Below are 21,677 nucleotides of genomic sequence, written 5' to 3' on the forward strand. Positions count from 1 at the left end.
TTTGGAATAAGGCTGTAACATAACAAAATGTGGAAAAAGTGACGTGCTTTGAATACTTTCCGGATGCACTGTAAATATAATTTAACTCTGATGTACAAATGTTGATGTTTAATGTAAATAAAAACATGTTTATCTATTCAAGGACCTTCTCTTTTGAGTGAACTCTTTTAAAAAAGTGATTTGAATCTGGCTGAAAGGTGCACTAAGAGACTGTAATGTCCAGAATCTTCTAATTAAAATATACAATTAATCTAAGTGGGTGTCTTAATCTCTTCTTTTAAAGAATCTGAAAAAATCCCTAATTTATAGGGATTCCACACTTCTCATCTAGGGTTGGATCCTACCTTGTGCCCAATATTGCCAGAAAAGTTTCTGGCCCCTAGAATACCAACATGGATAAGAAGGTAAAAATAAAATTCAAATACACTCCCATCATACTTAAACACAAAAACAAAAGCAAAAAGACTGGAGATAAATATTAGGAATGAGTATTAAAAAAAACCTAGGTAATAAAAAAAACAGATAAAACAAGAGGAACAGTCCCATACCAACAATGTTTTATCAGACCTGCATCTCTTTACATTCAGGAGACAGTTGGAGCTAGCTTATCATAGAAATAAATATAATGTTATGGTTATGTTTATACTGGATTTTGTTTTGACTTTTCCCCACTTTGATGTACATTACCTGAACTGTAAATGACTCCAAGTTAAACTGAAAGTAACAATTTAAATAAAGAGTATCATTAAAGACCACTGCTATGTTCCCTTTGATTGCATGGAAAGTAAAGGTTAATATTTTAAGGCTGACCTTGCCAGATGCAGTTACCATGACCATCATCTTCTGAAGGTTGAACTCATCCCTTGCCAGGGTTTCAATAGTAACTTCATTTTTCACCTGACTGCGTGGCTTGCGGGCATCATAGAACATCTTCCAAAGATGTGAAATCCATGCCTGGAGCAAAATCAACTGGGAGGAAAGCCTCTTGAATACCATTCCAAGTAAGCCATCTGCAAAAAGTCAGGCAGTAGCAAAAGAAGAAATATCTCTATAACTGTAAAATGATAATAATGTCATCCAGAAGAGGGCGGGATTGTCTGAAGAACAAAGACAAGTGGCCGGCATAATAGTAAACAGTGTAGAGTATGTTTGTACAGTACATCATGTCATCTGGTATCCACAACAGGACTAGAATGTGTGACGAAGAAGGGCAAAAAAAAAAATGTACAAAGAAAGAGGGATGTGTAATTTTTCCTCTTTTCTGTTTTAAGCTCTACAATTGTCTGCATACCATATATTTATACAGTATTTCTCGGGGAAAAAAGCAAAAAAAAACAAAAAACTTTTTAAAAAAGAATCACTGTGTAGTTTAGGTTTTATTTTTGTTCCCAAAGGTTGGTTGACTCTCGAATGTTAACTGGTATTAGGCGAGTTAGTGTGCCTTTTGATGCAATGCGTTAAGCTGATATCACATTATGCGTCTTCTAGACATGGGGCATGTCAGACTTGCAGACTAAAGTTGCTGATCTCGTTGCCAAGCCATGTCAATTTACGTGACTGAAAATGGCTGGGCAAGTCAGATTTAGCGACTGTGTGATGACTTTGCAATACAATTGTACCTGGCCATTTTTCTGACAATAACATGCTGCCTGATGGAGCAGGTGCTGTATGGGGGGTTAAAAGGTATGGGAGGACAATCTTTGACCTTTCCCCCCCCCCCATTCTGTCATGCTACGTAAAACATGAAACATCAGACAGACAATCTTCTCTTCTGTCTGCGAGGTCCAATACCCCTGCGTTCCTCATTCTTGACTGCAGCTTTTACATGCATTATAATTTTGGATGATCATTCAATGATTGTTCTATCTCTTGAACACACAGACAGCCACCCCTGCTACTAAAGACAAAAATCAAACCTTTTTAAATTAAATCTGTGCGAGTAGTGGACTAGCTGGAGTGAGTCAGTGGGTATGTTAGAATAGATGACTAGCCTTCACAATAGCATGTCACTCTCTACAGGACTCTGAATACACTGCAAATGAAGGCTACAACTGAAAATCACATCTTATGTAATATGGCCCTTAGTTATAACCTTGTTCCCAGTCCCGGAGAGACAAGGTGCAACCCTTATTTAAAAAGGATCAGTAATGGTTACATATACATAAAAGTACAAACACTAAGGATACACCAAACTGAAATTTTAACAAGGCAACATGGAGCCCTGCAAATCCGCAGATTTTCTATACAAGAAAAAAATGCTTATTAATGCAATATTTTTACTAAATCTATAAATATTAAAGGCAATGCTATTTGCTGCTAATCAGTTGGTGTAAAATGAATGCATTCACAAAAATAATAAGACCATTTCTTGCAAACAGAAAATTCAGCAGTGGGTCAATACTTCAAAAGCTTCCACCTACACTACACTGCTGCTGCAAACATGTACACATTGATGGCTGTCTAGTTGCTAGACTGATCAGGTTGCATTAGGCGAGATGAAACTTTATTTCATCACCAGAATGTATTAATTGTAAATGATGCATGTTCATAACAGGAAAGAAAAAAAAGACAATGTGACTTATTACTGAAGAATTTATTAGACTGGCAGTTTAGCTTTCTTCGCCTGAGCTTTTCAACATGCCACAAACATTTAGTTTCATTAAATAATAGTTTAAAAAATAAAACTTCAGTTTATAAATCTGCCACTTTCAATATGGAGCTGCACATAGCTTCATAGCCACAATCATAAATTGTTTTGTACCAGATAAAATTAAGGCAGTCATACAATATGCATCAGCAGTTTCAGATTTGATGCCTAAGCTGGGTAAACCTCACTAACAATATACTACTTCTATGTGATAATATGAAGTTGAGTTAGAATCTCCAATAAAATTCAAAAATGTGTCAGTGTGCGCTTAATAAGTGTATATAATCTACTGTTAATTTGTTCAAGTGTAAATAATTCTTTCATATTTATTTATTCAGAGAAAGTATTTGAATAGAAAATTCCTTTTTGTGTTTATTTACTGTTATTTATTATGTGTTAACTTATTTATTAATGTAATTTGTTTTGTTAAAAATAAGTTTAAATGTTACATCTTCAGTGATTTTTTTAATGGCCCAGATTAGCACTACTCTTGCATGTTTGAATTAACCAACATAAAAAGGAATTAATTGTAAACACAAAAATATAATGGAAATGGTCACATTGACCATAAAAATGTTTGAGGGGGACCATATCCTGCTCTCCTCCCCAGTGTGGTGCCCCTGCTGCTAGATGAGATTTCTATTGGGAAACACTGTAATATTGACACAAGTCATGAATTATTAATCCTCAAGCACTTAAAACTGATCAGAGAATAAGGGAAAAAAAACGACTTTTAATATAGAGTTTGACTAACTGAGGTCAAAAGCAGATTTATTAAACAAAGATGGCTGCTCTCGATGTGTTTATCTGTTAAGGCTGTTAATTACTTCTTTCCACCAAAAAAGTTAAAGCACTCTGACTTTTTTAAAATGTTTTTGTTAATTTACATGTGATGGAAGCAAACAACATTAATTAAATGATTGCTCAATCCATAAAACTATTATATTGGTAATTTCAGTTTCCTCAACAATTCTATATAATAGAGATTTAATAAATATTGATCTGTTTGAATGTTATCAAAATGATTTTAAGCACTAAAAATCAACACTCAAAATCATCTACATCTACCTGGAAGGTTAGTTTAAAAACAATTAAATATATTGCTTAAATTTGAAATGATCAGCTGGCTCATAATCAATAGTGCCCTTGTGTTTTTTTGAAATCCATCCACCACAAGACCATCCAGGGCTGGTTTTTGTGTTGATTCTCTTAATAGTTTTCCCACACAATAATTGCAGGAATTTATATGGTGATATCATAGTCATTCACATTCATTGTCATGCTCTTCTGACAGCTCAAATTTATCATCTGACACTGCAGAATATGAGACATCTGTAAGGAAAATTAATGCTTGAAGCATGCAGGGCTCTGTTTATTCACAGTCTTTCCTGTCATCTAAGAGATAAAGCAAAATACTACATGGTAGTAGACTTTTCTATCATTCAGCCTTCTGCCTCTTGATGTTGGCAACATCCGGATTAAAATTGTTAAAGGTGAAAATAATCTGGAATATTTTCTCTAGATTTAAGATTTTGCAAACAGAAAACCAGAAATGTCAGCAACGCATGTAGACATTTGATAAAAACTGCATTCAATCACACTCACAAACTATATATTTTTCTTCAGATGAATGTACAACTCATTCAAGTAAAGAATCAAATTTAATCAAATAACAAATTTTAGGGAAACCACTGAGCACACCCACTTGACTCAGACTGAACACTATCATTTGTCCTAAAATAAGTACCCAAACTGAAACGGCACTGAAAGAAAATTTACAATATCGTCAAAAGTATGTGCACACCCCTCCAAATTACTGAGTTCAAGTGTTTCAGTTGCACCCATAATAGATGTCTAAAATCAAGCACATAGTCATGCAATCTCCTTTGACAAACACTTGCAGTAGAATGGATTGTACTGAAGGGCTCAGTGACTTTAAATGAGGCACTTTGCCACAAGTTCATATGTAAAATATCTGTTCTGTTAGATGTGCCCTGCTCAGATGTCTTAGTATTGTGAAGTGGAAGCATCTAGAAGCAACAATAACTCAACCATGAAGCAGCAAACCACGCAATCTCATAGAGTGGGGCCAAAAGCAGATTAGCGTGTAAAATTCACCTGTCCTCTTTTGCATCACTCATACAGACTTCCAAACTGTGTTTATGAAATTGGTTTCCTTACCCAAGCACATAAGCATCTGCACACAAGCTCAAAATCTATGTGCAATGCTATTTGCAAGATGGAGTAGTGTAAAGCACACTGACCTTAGACTGTGGAGTAGTGGAAACATGTTCCATGGAGTGATGAATCATTCTCTACTATTTCCCTGATGGATGAATCTGGGTTTGAGGATGACAGGAGAATGCTATCTTCTAGATTGAACTGGGCCTACGGTAAAGTTTAGGTGGAGGAGTTTGGGCTAGGCCCCTTGGTTCCATTGAAGAGTACTTTTAACACAACAGCATACAAAGATGTTTAAGACAACTGTACACTTCCAACTTTGCAATAGTTTGGGGAAGGCCTTTTTCTGTTCCAGCTTAATTTTGCCTCTGTACACAAAGCCAGATTCATAAAGATTCAGTTGAAGAATTTGGTATGGAGGTAGCCAAGTGGCCTGCGCAGAGCCCTGAACTCAACCCTACTGGACACCTTTGGGATGAATTGGTATGCTGATTGTGACACACTCTAAAACCTTGTAAAAAGCCTTCCCAAAAGAATAGAGGCTGTTATAGCTTGTGGGGAGGGAGTGCTGGTGTGATGGGTAGGTGTTCATAGACTTTTTTGCAATATAGTGTCTCTCATAAAGGGTACCATCAAATATTTTGGACATGTCTATTTTTGTTATTGAAAATGAAGTAAAATAAAATCTTATTTACCTTGAATGGCTAAGCCCATGTGCAGCATTAAAGACAATAAGTTAAAACAAAAAAATAAATTAGCTTCAGTAGATGACAAAAATTTTAAATATATAGGATCATAAATGCACACAGTAGATATAAAACAGTTTCCTAAATTTGGAATCTCTCTCTCTGCATATATAACACAACACTAGAGAACAAAAACATATTCTACCTGCTTTTTTGCCAAACTCCCCCTCTAGCTCAGCCTGAGTTCCAGTAAGAGGAAGGTCAACCATCTCCATAGAAACAACATCTGCCAGTGCCTCTTCACGTGTCCATAGTATTTTTCCTAGAAATAATCAGTTTTTCATTAAAATCGATCCACTCATTGTACTCCCTCCTAAAACAAGACAGCTTTCACGTATACACACACAAAAAAACACAACAGTCCAAGCCTGTTCAAAATAAATACCATAAACACATGATATGAACTTAATGATGATATACAATTGTCTGGTGTTTACAGTTGCATACAAATGTTTAAGAACCCAGTTAAATCACAAGTTTCACTTATTAAAACGTTAATATTACCTCATGAAAATACAAACTTTAACACAACATATTGCTGCTCATTTTTAATAAATAATTTTACATAATTAGGATATATTTGCATACTACAAACACATAGCATTTAATGTGACAGCTTGGTCACTCATCTGCATCATTCATTATTAGTTTTTTTTTTTTTAAGCCTCAAAAAAAAAAAAATCTATGTAGTTGACTTTAGATTAAATTATTTGAGAACAATTCCAGAGAAAAAATTCCCTTTTAATGTCACTGGATGTTGTATCTGTTCTTAACGGCTCTTAAGCAGGTGACTGAGGAGTTCAGTTTCTTTTTCTTTTCACAAAGAAAGGAAAGGTAAGGTTAAAAAATGATATATAAATACTTCCTGCATAGAATATCTACTGTGAGAGAAAACTTTAGGAAAAAGAAGATAGGGCAAGCTGATGAAAGAAAGGGCAGATCTGAAAAATCTAGAAAAAAATTCAGATTAAACTACTTTTAAACTGATTAAGACATATTAAGCAGAATCACTGCAAAATGCCCATGAAGGAAGTTTAGCAGACACTAGGGTAGTGGTCCATAGTACAGCATGGCATACACAAAACGATTTGCATGAAAGTTACCATAAGAAATGTCTTCCATGATCCCATCAAAAAGACAATGTCAAAAGAATGGAAAACAACAAGCCAAAAACCTATTTGGAACAAAGGGCTGTGGAATGATGAAATAAAATCCACTGTGGACAGAACAAAAAACAAAGTTTTTGGCCACACCCATGACAAAAAACTGGAAGAAAAGAACACTAAATACAAATATTAGTTATAATGTTAGATTTGTTTAGTGCTGGGCGGTATACCGGTTCATACCGAAAACCGTTGTTTATTTTTTTTATGATATGGATTTTTCTTATACCGCAACACCGGTTTAAATTGCCTAAACGACGTTCGGAACGTGGCGCAGCGGGAAACTGTTCAAGTGGGGACCTTTTTCACTGCTACACCGCTAAACACAGATTTGTTGCACTAGGGCTCTTTTTCACTGCTACACCACCAAATAGTGGGCGGTAGCAAAGGTATGCCGCGCGGTGAAAATGGACAGAGAGCCGAAAAAAAGCAGTCACATCTATCGCCTGGAGATGCTTTAGTTTTAAAAGGTCAGATGTGTAAATACTGTTTCTATACTACTGGATAATACTGCAAGCCAAGTTGTTCTTGTTTTATTTGTTTTCAATACAGTGTAATGTACCTGGGTACTGTGTAATAGTGTGACGACATTTTGACTTTATTCTCGACATTTCCACTTTAATCTTGACGCTTATGACGAGAATATATTCTTTTGACTTTATTTTCGTAATTTGTCATTAAAGTAGAACATCGTAAACTAAACCATCATAAAATGAATATTTAATTTACTAGATTTTCTCAAACCCCGTCATAAGTTATATAGCACATTAAATGCTTTGTGTTAAGTGATTCGTTCAGAGATGGGCGCAACTCTGAATGGATGGCATAATTAAACATGTATAACGAAGATATTTTTAAAGTTCTGAACACTCCGTGGGCTAAGTTTATAACTAGTTTTAATTTCACAAAGACGTTTATCGTGTGGTGATTGGTTATGTGGTTATGTGGTGAAAGAAAAAGGAAGGATAGGAACTGTGGTTTTGGTAGCCTACGTCAGATAGAGACAGCATGTATGCAATAAAGATAGCCCGCTCAGAAGAACATGCATTGAATTCTGTGTTCGTGTCTCCGACCAGCAGATCACAAACCCAACATTTACACAATATTTAAGTTAAACCTATGCGATAGCTATTCATACATCCAGTTTTTTGGAGCCTCGTCACACCTGCCATAAAGTTCTCTACACTGATCATACACCTGGGGACCCCTTACTGCGAGGGAGCAGCACTACCGCCTCACTACCGTGCATGTGTAATACCTGCTTTAATGCATTTCATCATGAAAATGATATCAAGTATTTATCTTAGCATTCTAAATTTTCAGAAAGCAGGAATATCATGAAGTGAATGGATTCTGTATGGTGATCGCTTAAGAAGCGTAGTGATTTAACCACTGGGTCGGGGAACGTAACACAAAGCATTTAATGTGCTGCATTAATTTATGACGGGGTAAATTAAGTAATTGATTAAACATTGATTTTAGGAAGAAGTTTAGTTTACGACATTCTACTTTAATTATGAAGTAAACTATGAGAATAAAGTGGAAATGTCGACTTTAATCTCGACATAAACGGCGAGAATAAAGTGGAAATGTTGACTTTGTTCTCGACATATAGTTTGTTTTTTTCTTCCCAGTATAGCTTAGCTTGAAGCAAGGTCCATATTAATGCAGTTTGCCTAAATGATGGTTCAGCTGGTAAAGATGTCATCACCAAGTTGCACTTGTTGTATTTTATTTTAATTTGGTGAATACTGTGTAATGCACCTGGGCTTGAAGTCTTGAAGTAATAGTGCAACTATCAGTAATAATACTATTATTTATTTTATTGTTATTATTTATTAGTTTAAATATTATGCAGTTTAATGATGATAAAGTTGTTTAAAAAGTCACTTTAACGTGTCAGTGGACAGAGATTGTTAACATTAACAGAAAGTGTAGCTGGTTTACAAAAAATATTTACTATTTATTCCTTTTCTAAGACATATTCGGTGCAATACAATTTTTGACAAGCACTTCTGGATATTTTACTAAGTCTAAATTTTTTTTTTGTATGGTTGAAAATATGTTGTCAAAATTATAGTTTGTTTTTGCAAAATTTGTTCAATAAAAAGGTTCTATATTTTGACTGCATCTGTCATGCAATGTGATACCTTCTCCAATAGTGCCACCCCCTTGAAAACTATCACTTTATGGGGCAATGCAAAACTGTATTAATACTTGTGTGCACATTAAAATGTTTTTTTTTGTACAATGTACAATACTCTTGACAGTGGAATAGGTTATTCTTAGCCAGTAATTGCAGTGGAAAATGTGGTTAACATCCACTCATGCATGGGGAAAAAAATACCGTTGAATACCATGAAACCGGGATAATTTAGAAAAATTCCGTGATATAGAATTTTGGTCATACCGCCCACCCCTAGATTTGTTATACTTTTAAGTATAGACAGTGGCACTCAAAAAAAATTGGGCGGGTGTAAAGAAGAATGGTTATTATCTATAACATAATAAAACGCTAAAGCCTGTGTTTACCGTTTCTCTGAGCAATCTCTAAGGCTTTAGTGAGACTGGTCAGTTTGGCTTTGGTGACATGCTGAAAGAGGAAATGACAGTGTGAGATGCACATGGAGGAATAAAGGCATATGAACCACTCAAAGAGAGTCGCCTTCAAAGATGGCCAAATATAAAACCAGACAGGAGGCAAGAAAGGTGCCTTGCAAATAATGACAAAGTCTGAGAGGGAGGCTTTATGGGAATGTGCTCAAGAGTGGAAGTGCCAGTGAAGAGACTGAAAGTACATGTAGGGCAAGAGATAGCAAATATTTTCTAATTATTTTATTACCCGTCTCTCCTAAACACCTCCATGCTTCCATAGGTATGTCATCTGGACCAACGGCCTTTCCATTTTTCATCCTCTTCATAGCTGTCCTTACTTCCTCCTTGCTAATCCGTTGCACTTCCTGATTCACTATCTCCACATCATCCAACCTCTTCTCTCTCTCGTTCTCTTCATTCATCAGCCTCTCAAAGTACTCTTTCCATCATCTCAACACACTCTCCTCGCTTGTGAGTACGTTTCCATCTTTATCCTTTATCACCCTAACCTGCTGTACATCTTTCCCAGCTCGGCCCCTCTGTCTAGCCAATCGGTACAGGTCCTTTTCTCCCTCCTTAGTGTCCAACCTCTCATACAACTCATCATACACCTTTTCTTCACCTTATCTCCTTGTACTCTTGTCTACTTTCTGCATCTCTCTGACTATCACACTTCTTCTTTGCCAACCTCTTCCTTTGTATACTCTCCTGTACTTCCCCATTCCACCACCAGGTTTCCTTTTTCTCCTTCCTCTGTCTATATGTCACACCAAGCACCCTTCTTGCTGTCACCCTTACTACATCTGCTGTAGTTTCCCAACTGTCTGGTAACTCTTCACTGCCACCCAGTGCCTGCCTCACCTCCTCCCTAAACTCAACCTTGCGGTCATCTTTTTTCAATTTCCACCATTTGATCCTTGGCTCTGCCCTCACTCTCTTCCTTTTCTTGATCTCCAACGTCATCCTACAGACCATCATCCTATGCTGCTTAACTACACTTTCCCCTGCCACCACTTTGAAGTCTTCAATCTCCTTCAGATTGACTCTTTTGCATAGGATGTAATCTACCTGTGTGCATCTTCCTCCACTCTTGTACGTAGCCCTATGTTCCTCCCTCTTCTTAAAATATGTATTCACCACAGCCATGTCCGTCCTTTTGGAAAAATGCACTATACTCTGACCTTCTTCATTCCTCTCCTTGACACCATACCTACCCATCACCTCCTCGTCTCCACTATTCCCTTCACCAACATGCCCATTGAAATCCGCTCCAATCACCACTTTCTGTCCTTTGGGTACACTGTTCTTCACTTCATCCAACTCACTCCAAAAATCTTCTCTCTCACCCATTGCACACCCAACTTGCGGTGCATATGCACTAACAACATTCATCATCACACTATCCAATTTCCAGCTTCATAATCATTACTCTGCCCGACACTCTTTTCACCTCCAAAACACTCTTGACATACTGTTCCTTCAGAATAACTCCTACCCCATTTCTCATCCCATCCACACCATGAAAGAACAATTTGAATCCACCTCCAATCCACCAGGCCTTACTCCCCTTCCATTTAGTCTCTTGCACGCACAATATATCAACCTTCCTTCTCTCCATCATATCTGCTAACTCTCTCCCCTTACCAGTCATACTGCCAACATTCAAAGTTCCTACCCTCAGTTCCACTCTCTTTTCTTTCCTCCTCTCCTCCTGCCTCCGGACACGTCTCCCCCCTCTTCTTCTTCTTCGGCCAAGACATCAATCCAAATAATCCCTCTATTGTAAACACAAAGCACTTGCAGCAGTAGCCACATGTACTGTACCAAGTACAGTGAAATTCATATTTGCATGTCCAACCAACAACATGTAACATGTTGCCACTCTGGCTCAATTATGAACAAGTAGCACTAAGACTTAGGAATAAATTCACTGTCCCCAGACTTTATTTTTTAAAACTTGTGAGGAAATCTCTAATGTGCTGCTAACCCAAAAAGACCCAAGGCTATTTCTGAAATGATACATTTTCAAAGAAAATTTTGAAAGAAAATATTAAAGCAAGAACATGTACTAATCATTATTATATATTTTTTTCACCTAAGTTCATAAAATAGTAACTGTTAATTAAAATTTGCAGAACCAAGTCTATTCGAGTTTGTACCTAAAAAATGTTTTATCTTTTTTATTTTTCACATTTGGTGATTCAGTGAAATATATTATTCACTTCCCGGGTCCTCCCTGCGTGGAGTTTGCATGTTCTCCCCGTGTCTGCATGGGTTTCCTCCGGGTGCTCCGGTTTCCTCCCACAGTCCAAAGACATGCTGGTTAGGTGCATTGGCGATCCTAAATTGTCCCTAATGTGTGCTTGATGTGTGGGTGTATGTGTGTGTGTGCCCTGCAGTGGGCTGGCGCCCTGCTCAGGATTTGTTCCTGCCTTGTGCCCTGTGTTGGCTGGGATTGGCTCCAGCAGACCCCCATGACCCTGTTTTAGGATATAGCAGGTTGGACAATGACTGACTGATACTATTTGGCTGGAGAGTACAGTTTTTTGCAAACATATGCAATTGCAGGTGTGTCTTATCTCTAATAAAATGGCATCTCGTTCTGAAAAAAAAAATTAATGAAGCAAATATCCACTGCAGTTTAAAAAACATTACAGTATTTTTCATATAGGACATTACACAAAGTTACCTGGCTGTTGTACAAAGATCAGTGAGTCATCTTCTGTCTGTAGAAGCACTCTATACCCTACTGAATCATCCTTCTTCAGAAATGCATGTACATATGCCTGAAGTAAATAAATTTAAAGACTATAAAATCATTAAAGCGACCATAAAAGAGACAACTATAAAACTGAAACCCTCGATTCCAGATGTGTGAGAGGTCTCCAGTTTTAAAACATTCTCCATAATAACAAATATCTCCCCTACCTTTACTAATGGACCCTCACCAGGGGTCAGGTTCACAGTGGTTAATGTGTCTAATAACCTTCGGCCAGAATCAGCTGAAAACAAGTTGATGTTGTAAGCCTGCGGATTGAAAGCAAGGGCCATTAGTAGCAAGAAAGATTTAATGTTTAAAATAAAAAAAACAAAAAAAACAAAGACTCATAGCTAAGACACTTATTTATTTGGGACAGTAAAAAGAAAAAAGAGTATATGATTTGCTTATACACAAACAGATCCTCTGAATACATTATATTCGCATAAAAGCCTTTATGAATGGGTTTTATAACAGACCAACATACACATGGCATGAGCAAAAATGCTTTTTCAAAAGTAACACAGTAATTCTGGCTAGGACTTACGGTTTGGTTTTTTGAAGACACAACCACTGCTACAGTTTTGTCCCCTGTTGTGGCAAAAGTAACAAGAAGAGTCTGAAACAAAAAAGAAGTAGCGACAATTTAATTTTGTACCTACACTCTAACCCTCAAAGAATGCACTCTCACATAAATAGGAAATAAACAATAATAATTTTCTGGCCAATAGATGGAATTTGAAAGTTCAAGATTTATACCTGTTGGAAGTCTCGTACAGGACTGATAACGTCCTGCTGGAGTTGCAGTAGAGAGTAGTGGTGTGGACCAAGCTGCAGAAAAAACTGTGCGTGTGCATGCAAAGCAGGATTGGGCTGAGAGGCAATGATATGAGGTTGGAAACCTTCTTCCAGTGACAAATCTAGAGACTAACAAGAGAAAATATGACAATAACCAATTTCACATATAAATAAATAAATAAAATCCTTCCTAAAAACCCTACCAAAATTGAGGGCAAAACTAAGACAGAACTTCGATTTTTCACAGAAGTATCCAAACATTCAGTACATTCTAAAATTATCAAATCTAATAATATTCATACTTTTGTATAGTGTCCAAGATTGTTTTTTATGTTAATTGCACTTTTAAATCCTTATCATGTAACAAGTGACTAACCAAAGCATTCTGTCGAAAGGACTAAACAGAGACAGAAGTAGAAGGTGGTGGTGGAGAACACTGACTATAATAGGTAGACACTGGATACCATGCCAGATAAAGTAAGAAACACTTTACATAAACAAATCACCAATCCCAGTCAGATAATGAAGGTAGCTAGATTACATTATTATGTACGTTATGCAGGACATGATAATAGTAATCTTCTACTCTGAGGCAACAAAAATACTACTGCTGGCCAAGTCATTAAGGTGGTACTAATACAGTACTTTGATAAGTTCAATATTTTCTAATGGTCACAAAATTATACAAAACAGACAGTATTAGTGGTACATACACATGCTTTGTGGAAATCCAATTAGAGGTTTAGAAGCACATCACACAGAGGATAAGACTAGTGGTTTACTATGCTGGAATCCTGGGGGTACCTCAGGATTCAGCTCTCTTAAATTTAATCTGACCGTGTTGTTCCAAATGTTCTTTTCTGGCAGCTGTTTTTAACTCCTCAGCTGTTGTAGCTAGCAAGGATCTCTTGTCTTACTATGCCTGACACTTCTTCTATTCCACTTTTACTAGGCACTCATTCAGAATTATTTTTAAAGAAGCTTGCTAAAGATATGGTGTTTATTAAAGTGTGGGCAGTAAACATATGTGCCATACATATCTCTCCAAGACCACAAAAGCTCAAAACCTTTTCCAACATCAAAAGGCCATGGCTTCTTTTGTGGTACTCTCAAATACAGGCCAGTGTAATAAAGAGCTCTTGATATGGTATACTAGAAACCCTTCACTCCAGTCTCAGCCATTGAAATCTGTGGCTTATTCAAAGTGATTCTTGCCTTTGTGAGTCATGAATCACAACTTTCATGAGTGTTTTGTGGGACAAACAGGGCCCAGTGGGACAACCAAGCAGATGGGATTATTGTTTAATATCCCTTTCCTGATTTATGTATTTGTATTATTTTATCACTAGCTTCTTTGGAAAGCTGTTCAGTTTTCACTTTCACAACTATCATTCAGATAAACATGTCTTAACTGTGGAGTTTGAATCCAGAAAATGTGGTATTCATTTTAATGATTCATTGGTGGTGATCAAATGTAAAGCAACAGTGTTCTCATTAAGTAAGTGTTTTTCTCACCTGTGTAAGCACAGAGCGTCCATAACACCAGCATTGAACACTTATACATATGGCAAATTTCCTTATTTTTCTAACATGAAGCATACTATTTTTGTCACATTAAAAATAATTTTTAGTACTTTGAAATAAAAACATTGTAGCTAACAAAATTTCAGTGTAGGATATGATTTGCTTTTCAGTAAAATTAGAGATTCAGGCACTGTATTTTTTACAAATATACATAACACCCACATATCTCTATATTTTCAAAGTCTTCTAGCATTTAACATATATATGGTTTCTGCTGCAGGGAACATGAACATTTACATTACTAATACTGTGATACAGTTTTAATCAAGTATTTACCTGCATTGTAACCTGGATTAATGTGCGTCCTGGTTCAAGTGCAAGAGTATAGAGAGAGTGAGTCTCTGAATCAGCACAGACAAGATTACCTTCTCCAACAATGGCACAATTTGATTGTAAGCTGACAATCCAAGGACATTGCACAAGTACCTATGAGGCATCAAAAAGAAAAAAAAATGTACACAACTCATCAAATCTTTTTCCCTTTGTAAGAAAGCATTTGACAGAATTTAAAGCAGGATACTGAATTCTTCAATGCTTCTGGAAAAGTTTAAGTGACTATTTCAAACAACAAAACCCAGCTGTTAAACAGGACTTCAACAACATGGAAAGGACATCATTATTTTCTAATACATCATTATGAAAGATGTAACATTGTTCTGTCTACTTAGTCTTGTACTCTTACCTGGCTTAGGATCTCTCCATCTTCCAGGCTATACGCAATTATAGTTAAATGAGAGCGAGTAGTCAATCCCAGAACATACACTATTCCATTTCCACCAGAATACACCAATTGGTAAGTCACAGTCTCACTGCAGGGGGTGGGAAAGATAGTTCTTTAAGTGGCAGATATCAATTTTAGAGTAGATATTCAAAAATAAATTCTCATAGGTTTTCTTTCTTACTAACTGCTTAGTTAAGTTAAAATACGAAAATATGGTATAAAGAGCACAATTCTTCAAAACAAAAACTTTCTTTTTATCAAATTAAAAATGTATTTTTACTTTATAATTTGCCATGTGACAGGGAACAAAAAACAAGGAAAACTATATATTTTTATTAGGATTCTAGAAATGATCATTCCATTATCTAATCCACTTTATCCAGACCAGGGTTGTGGGGGGAACTGGAGACTATCCCAAATAGCATAGGGTGCAAGGCAGGAACAAACTTGGACAAGGCACCAGATAAAAGACACACCCACACAACAACCCAGCAGGGCCTATTTTATGTCTCCAGTTCACCTAATCTGCATGTCTCTGGACAGTGGGAGGAAACTGAAGCACCTGGAGGAAATCCATGAAGACAGAGGGAGAACATACAAGTTCCACGCAGGCAGGACCTAGGATGCAAACCCTGGTCTCCTCCTTACAGCAAGGCAGCAGCGCTACCACGGCACCACTGTGCCGCCCAGATTCTGGAAATAATCTTCTAATATTTAGTTGTATTGTTTAAATCAATGAACTGTAGCTTTCTCTTGTGTTGGATTAGCGGAGATTCGAGATTTGAGTTGGATTTGACATGATGGCTACCATTTTTTTTTTTTTAAACAGTTGAACACTGTAATGATTTGTACGGTATTAATGTTACATTATAGTTGAATCTCCATGCATCAGTGCAACATTCAACATCCACCAAAAATGTATCTAATTTAGCTATTCAGTAATTTTAGCTTTGCTTAGAATACTGCAAGCCTTAGATGTGTAAACAAATGCTACTTGTTAAAACTGTGGCTTTAAAAGCAAAGGAACTAAAATGGGGACTTAACACATGTTCTTGGTGAAACTAAAACGTATTCTTCCAGTCCAGCAGGTCAATTAGTCTCCTTAAGGAGTTCCAGAGCAATGGAAACCATGCACATAGGCCACACTCAGCAATGCATTGCACAACTTTGTATTGTGTTGTCAAAATAAAATACTTTGTCCATAAAATCAATACAATATTGATTTTTTTTGTTTTTGATTCGAAAATAAACACCAAATACTCTGACCAGCAGTAGTGCCTGCATGCTAAGACAACTCATCATAAAAGATGAGCTCAGGCAACAACAGCTTTTAATCTCCTTTGTCTGCAATACTGGAAATGGTTTGAACACCATGTAGCATGAAACTTCCAGAACAAATGCACTATGTTTTGCACATCTCTGATCAGACCAGAAAATATTTTTTATCTTCCCTGTTGGAAATCAATTCAACTGAACAGCTACAGGTAAATCAACAATATCTGGACTTTTATAATAATATATGTGGAGCAGCAGTACATTACTCATAATTGGTTGCCAGACATGTTCGTGAAAGTAAAGATTCAAAAATGTTTTTGAAACCAGCAGCACATACAGTGCCCTCCACTATTATTGGCACCCATTGTAAAAATTAGTAAGAAGGGTTAGAAAAAAAATCAGTTTGCTAAAGAACCGTCATCTTGCACTGAAAAAATGAGAAACGGAAAGCCCTCATCAAGAAATAAATATTTTTAACAAAAACACGTGCTACAATTGTTGGCACCCTTGGAAATTAATGTGAAACAATGTAACTGAAGCATGTTTCCCATTTAAATTGGACATTGTTAAATTCATTGGAGTGTATAGGAACTTTCCAGCTGAAAATCAATGACTTCCTGATTAACTGGGATACAAATGTGAGGAGACACAGAACCAAATTTCCTTAGCTAAGCATCATCATGACAAAGAAAAGAGAATGATTATAAAAAAAATAGCTACTCGCCTGAAAATTCCCATTTCTACACTAAGAGCAATAATAAAAAAGTGGTCATCAACTGGAACTGTGACAAATTTGCCTGGAAGAGTCCCCAAGTTTATTTTGCCCCCATGAACAATGAGAAGGATGGTAAGAGAGGAAATAATAAGAATGGTCTCAGATGCCATTCTCTGTATTCTCCAACCTTATAAAAGGTTACAAGAGAAGACAAAGCATTAAATGCAGGGGTGCCAACAACAGTGGCACATGTGTTTTTGTTAAAAATATTTGTTTTTCTTTGAATGAACTTGCTTCAATTAAAAGTCAGATATTTCTCATTTTTTCAGTGCAAGATGACAGTTCTTCAGCAAACAGTGATTTTTTTTTTATTTTTGATTTTTACAAGGGGTGCCAATTAATAGTGGAGGACACTTGTATAGCTTGTATGGAGATCCTGTATAAGGGATATGTTCATCCTGACACTGATGATTCACCATTAGATAACCTAGACTGAAACTATATCAATGTAAAAATGAGAAATTTCAGAAACAAAAAAAATTGCAGAATGTAAAATACATCCAAATTTTAACAATCTCCTTTGCAACAGTTAGAAGACAGTGCTTGTTGATTATTTGCCAAGGTTAGTTAAAAATGCTGATCATGAGGATCTGTTACATGTTAGTAGACAGTAGCCTACAGCTGATTATGCTCTATTAGGAATATTTTCTAATGCATGACAATGGTATATGGTTATAAACAGACTTATCAGTCTTTTGCTACCTACCCATCACAACCTTAGTGTATGACCCAGAATATGTCACTTAACCTGTCATCAGTAACAGTAGTAAATGTCAGCAGTAAAAACTGTAGTGTAATTTAGAGGGAACTGCTAAATAAATACATGTAATTCACACAAAAGTGATTTGAAAAAAAATATACACTCTAACTTTAACAAAAAGAATTACTTCAATTTTAGGTGTGAAGTCAGTAAAGTTTTAGATCTTAAACCAAATGTAAACTGTCTTTAACTTAGCAAGGACTTTCCAGAAAAAAATGAGAAAGAAAAAAAAAAAAAGAATCCCTTAAAAACCCTGCATGGTATGCACAGTAAACATTAGAAAAATATCTGCTTGTGCTTGGGAGATAAAAGATCTGGCCAAATCTGAACCTGTATCTGAAAATATTTACACATATTAATTTACCTGTCTGGTAAATTCTCCACCCACTTTTGATGTCCATTAGAAAGATAGTGCAAGGAGATAGCAGCTTCTTTAAGAACAGCTACATATTTCACCGTATCCTGTACCCCAATAAAAGTGGCAAACTGAAAACTGTACAGAAAAGAAAAATGCTAATTAGACAGGATATGTTTTCCAAGATTACTTATATGCAACTAGTGATTTTAACATCCATAATGTTTTTCTTTGGCTTATATTCTGCATCTTCATTGTTATCAATACTAAGTTTACATTCCCAAATTAAAAGGGAAAAAACAATATATGGACCACATTAATCATATTGTCCAGCAATATACAAAATCTTAAAATGAACATTTTCTTAACATTAAGTATATATTCATAAGACAGCATACCTGCCCGTGTCTAATACCATTTCCCAATTCAAGCCCCCAATGTTAGTTTCCCATGAGCGAAGGAAGCGACCATTTCCAGACACTACTACAGCATCTGCCAAAAAAAAAAATACCCCAAATTGAAGATTTCTTGCTAAATATTATTTTGAAGTCAGCTAATGAATGTGAAAGTCAAGAAAAAATGCATAATAACAAACCACTGAGCAGAGTAACAATACAAAGATAAATTATCAAAACAGGAAGGTTAGAGAAAGAAACACTAAATATGGAAGAACTCCCATCTAAACTCACTAAGACAAATAAAAAGCCAACACTTGCTGCACACTGCACTGTTAATGGTACAGAAATGGTTAAAAAAAATGTGAAATAAATCACCTTGACCATGGAATAGTGTGGCATCTATGTAGCCTTCAGGTCCACTCTTGTCCAGTTGTCTCCATACTTAAAATAGGAATTAAAGACAAACAGGCACTTAAATTAAAAGTTCCCAGAATGTTAGTTTAATCATGCAAAATCACATTTAGTCTGTTGGAATTTGGAACTATTTTGTGGCTTCTGAATTTTAGATCCAGGACATGAAATGCAGTTTTGTTTTGTTTTTTTTTAAAAATGTACTATTCTTATTCCTAAAACTTTTCTCTCATAATAACTACAATTCAAAATTTAGTTCCATTCACATTGTTATTAAAGATCATTTATTATCCTGCATGAAAATTTATGCAGTAGTAGCTTCACTTTGCTCTGAAGTGAAATAATTATCACATAGAAAATAATTACCTGAATTATAAAGTATCACAGAGATCATGGCAGAGACAGATATGACATTTGCCGAGTATGGCTACAAACTTGACGTAGGCTAATCCATCTATACTGTAGGGGCAAATGCATGTGGACACCCTTCCAAATTATTGAGAGCAGGGGTTTTAGCTGCACCCATTGTTAATAGGTGGCACGGTCATAGGACACTGTTGTGGAAAAATCTTCAGAAAAAATAAGCAGAGTCTTCAGAAAAGCAATCAGAATTTAAGACTGTATTGCACAGAATAGAAAATAATTGCAGAGCACATAAAGCTGGTCTCAGTTCATAAAATGAGCCCGGTGGTTTGGGTGTGGTTCAATTCTAATCATAAAAAAATCTTGTCATCCACTTTACATGTTATCTTCGTAATAATTACCTCGTGCTGTACCTGTTTTCATAACAATTACCTCGCCTTGTAAACTTCTTTCTCCTAATAATAATCAATCTTCCATAACAATCATTAGGACTCAAAGGTCATACTTGCCACCTGGCCCGGAGATGACCATCATCTGATCATGTTTTACATTCCTCAAATTCCCAATCTTGAGCTAATAAAAATTGGAAGCCTTTTAATTGATCAGCCTTCATCATTAAGTTGGAACCAGGATGACCCACATATGGAAAACTGAACTGCTCAATTAATACTTGCTTGTTGCACCAGCACGACTAAAATCATAGGCAGTTGTGCTGGTAAACACAGCACGCAGCTTTACTGATATGAGCTAAGCTGCTACAGCTGGAAGCAGGAGAGAGGCCTTGAGTCAGCAGGACTTCTTGCTAAAGCCTTTATTAATGAACCCTTACATTTTTATAATGCTCAAAGCCAGCTGATAATAGTACGTGTTGTTTTACCTTAATTACTTAAGATATTGATTCATGAGGAAGCATTGACATAGGAACTTAAATGTCATCTAGAATGTATGTATACAGACCAATGTTACAGCCGGAGAGCAAAGGCAGCTGCATCATCAGCCAGTGACGTGCAGCCACATATAATCTGACTTACCAATACAGGGGCTAACCTTGATCATCAATTCTTAAAGCTTCTACATAATTCAACCTAACTAACACAATACAGACTGCTTTTAATCTGATCATCAGAAATGTTCATAAGCCTTAATAAATAAATTTAAATGCTAAAATATTTATATGTTTAAGTGTTTATGTGCTAGTGTGTCAGTTTACTTAAGTTTCCTTTAATTTTAGGAGTGCTGAAGGTTTTTTCAAAAAACTTGTTCAGACTCTGGTGAGTCAAAAGGCCCATGTCCCAAAACAAAAACTTGTCTCCTCAGTTCCCTCAAAAACACAACATCCCTGGATCTTAAAAAAAAACAAAACAAAAAAAAAAACAAAAAAAAAAAGTCAATCAAGCAAGCAGGCCATATCAAAAACAAAAGCAATGGCCTGTAATTAACAGTGCCTCGCTAAGCCACTTAAAAAGATGTCAAACAACTCCTTTATCAATAGTTCTAAAACCAATAACAAGGCATCCATCCATCCATCCATCCATTGTCTCCCGCTTATCCGAGGTCGGGTCGCGGGGGCAGCAGCTTGAGAAGAGATGCCCAGACTTCCCTCTCCCCGGCCACTTCTTCTAGCTCTTCCGGGAGAATCCCAAGGCGTTCCCAGGCCAGTCGAGAGACATAGTCCCTCCAACGTGTCCTGGGTCTTCCCCGGGGCCTCCTCCCGGTTAGACGTGCCTGGAACACCTCACCAGGGAGGCGTCCAGGAGGCGTCCTGATCAGATGCCCGAGCCACCTCATCTGACTCCTCTCGATGCGGAGGAGCAGCGGCTCTACTCTGAGCCCCTCCCGGATGACTGAGCTTCTCACCCTATCTTTAAGGGAAAGCCCAGACACCCTGCGGAGGAAACTCATTTCAGCCGCTTGTATTCGCGATCTCGTTCTTTCGGTCACTACCCATAGCTCATGACCATAGGTGAGGGTAGGAACATAGATCGACTGGTAAATTGAGAGCTGAGCCTTGCGGCTCAGCTCTTTTTTCACCACGACAGACCGATGCAGAGCCTGCATCACTGTGGACGCCGCACCGATCCGCCTGTCGATCTCACGCTCCATTCTTCCCTCACTCGTGAACAAGACCCCGAGATACTTGAACTCCT

General features: G+C 36.8%; 1 protein-coding gene across 2 annotated transcripts in view; it reads right to left on the reverse strand.

Annotated features, from left to right (window-relative positions):
* Window positions 1-21,677, reverse strand: part of emc1 (ER membrane protein complex subunit 1) — a 43,360-nt gene that overhangs the window by 13,598 nt on the left and 8,085 nt on the right. The window contains exons 3-13 of one of the 2 annotated variants that reach the window (XM_028807431.2): window positions 19,132-19,197; window positions 18,757-18,850; window positions 18,368-18,496; window positions 15,155-15,281; window positions 14,749-14,898; window positions 12,850-13,017; window positions 12,638-12,709; window positions 12,261-12,359; window positions 12,022-12,118; window positions 5,720-5,836; window positions 811-1,010 (exon numbers count right to left, since the gene is read on the reverse strand). In XM_028807431.2, the coding sequence (XP_028663264.2) occupies window positions 811-1,010; window positions 5,720-5,836; window positions 12,022-12,118; window positions 12,261-12,359; window positions 12,638-12,709; window positions 12,850-13,017; window positions 14,749-14,898; window positions 15,155-15,281; window positions 18,368-18,496; window positions 18,757-18,850; window positions 19,132-19,197 (1,319 nt within the window). Of the gene's footprint in view, window positions 1-810; window positions 1,011-5,710; window positions 5,837-12,021; window positions 12,119-12,260; window positions 12,360-12,637; window positions 12,710-12,849; window positions 13,018-14,748; window positions 14,899-15,154; window positions 15,282-18,367; window positions 18,497-18,756; window positions 18,851-19,131; window positions 19,198-21,677 lie in introns of both variants that reach the window. The other variant, XM_051930878.1, reaches the window with a different exon arrangement.

This window comes from Erpetoichthys calabaricus, chromosome 8, assembly GCF_900747795.2.
Source record: "Erpetoichthys calabaricus chromosome 8, fErpCal1.3, whole genome shotgun sequence".
In the NCBI taxonomy this organism is placed as follows: Eukaryota; Metazoa; Chordata; class Cladistia; order Polypteriformes; family Polypteridae; genus Erpetoichthys; species Erpetoichthys calabaricus.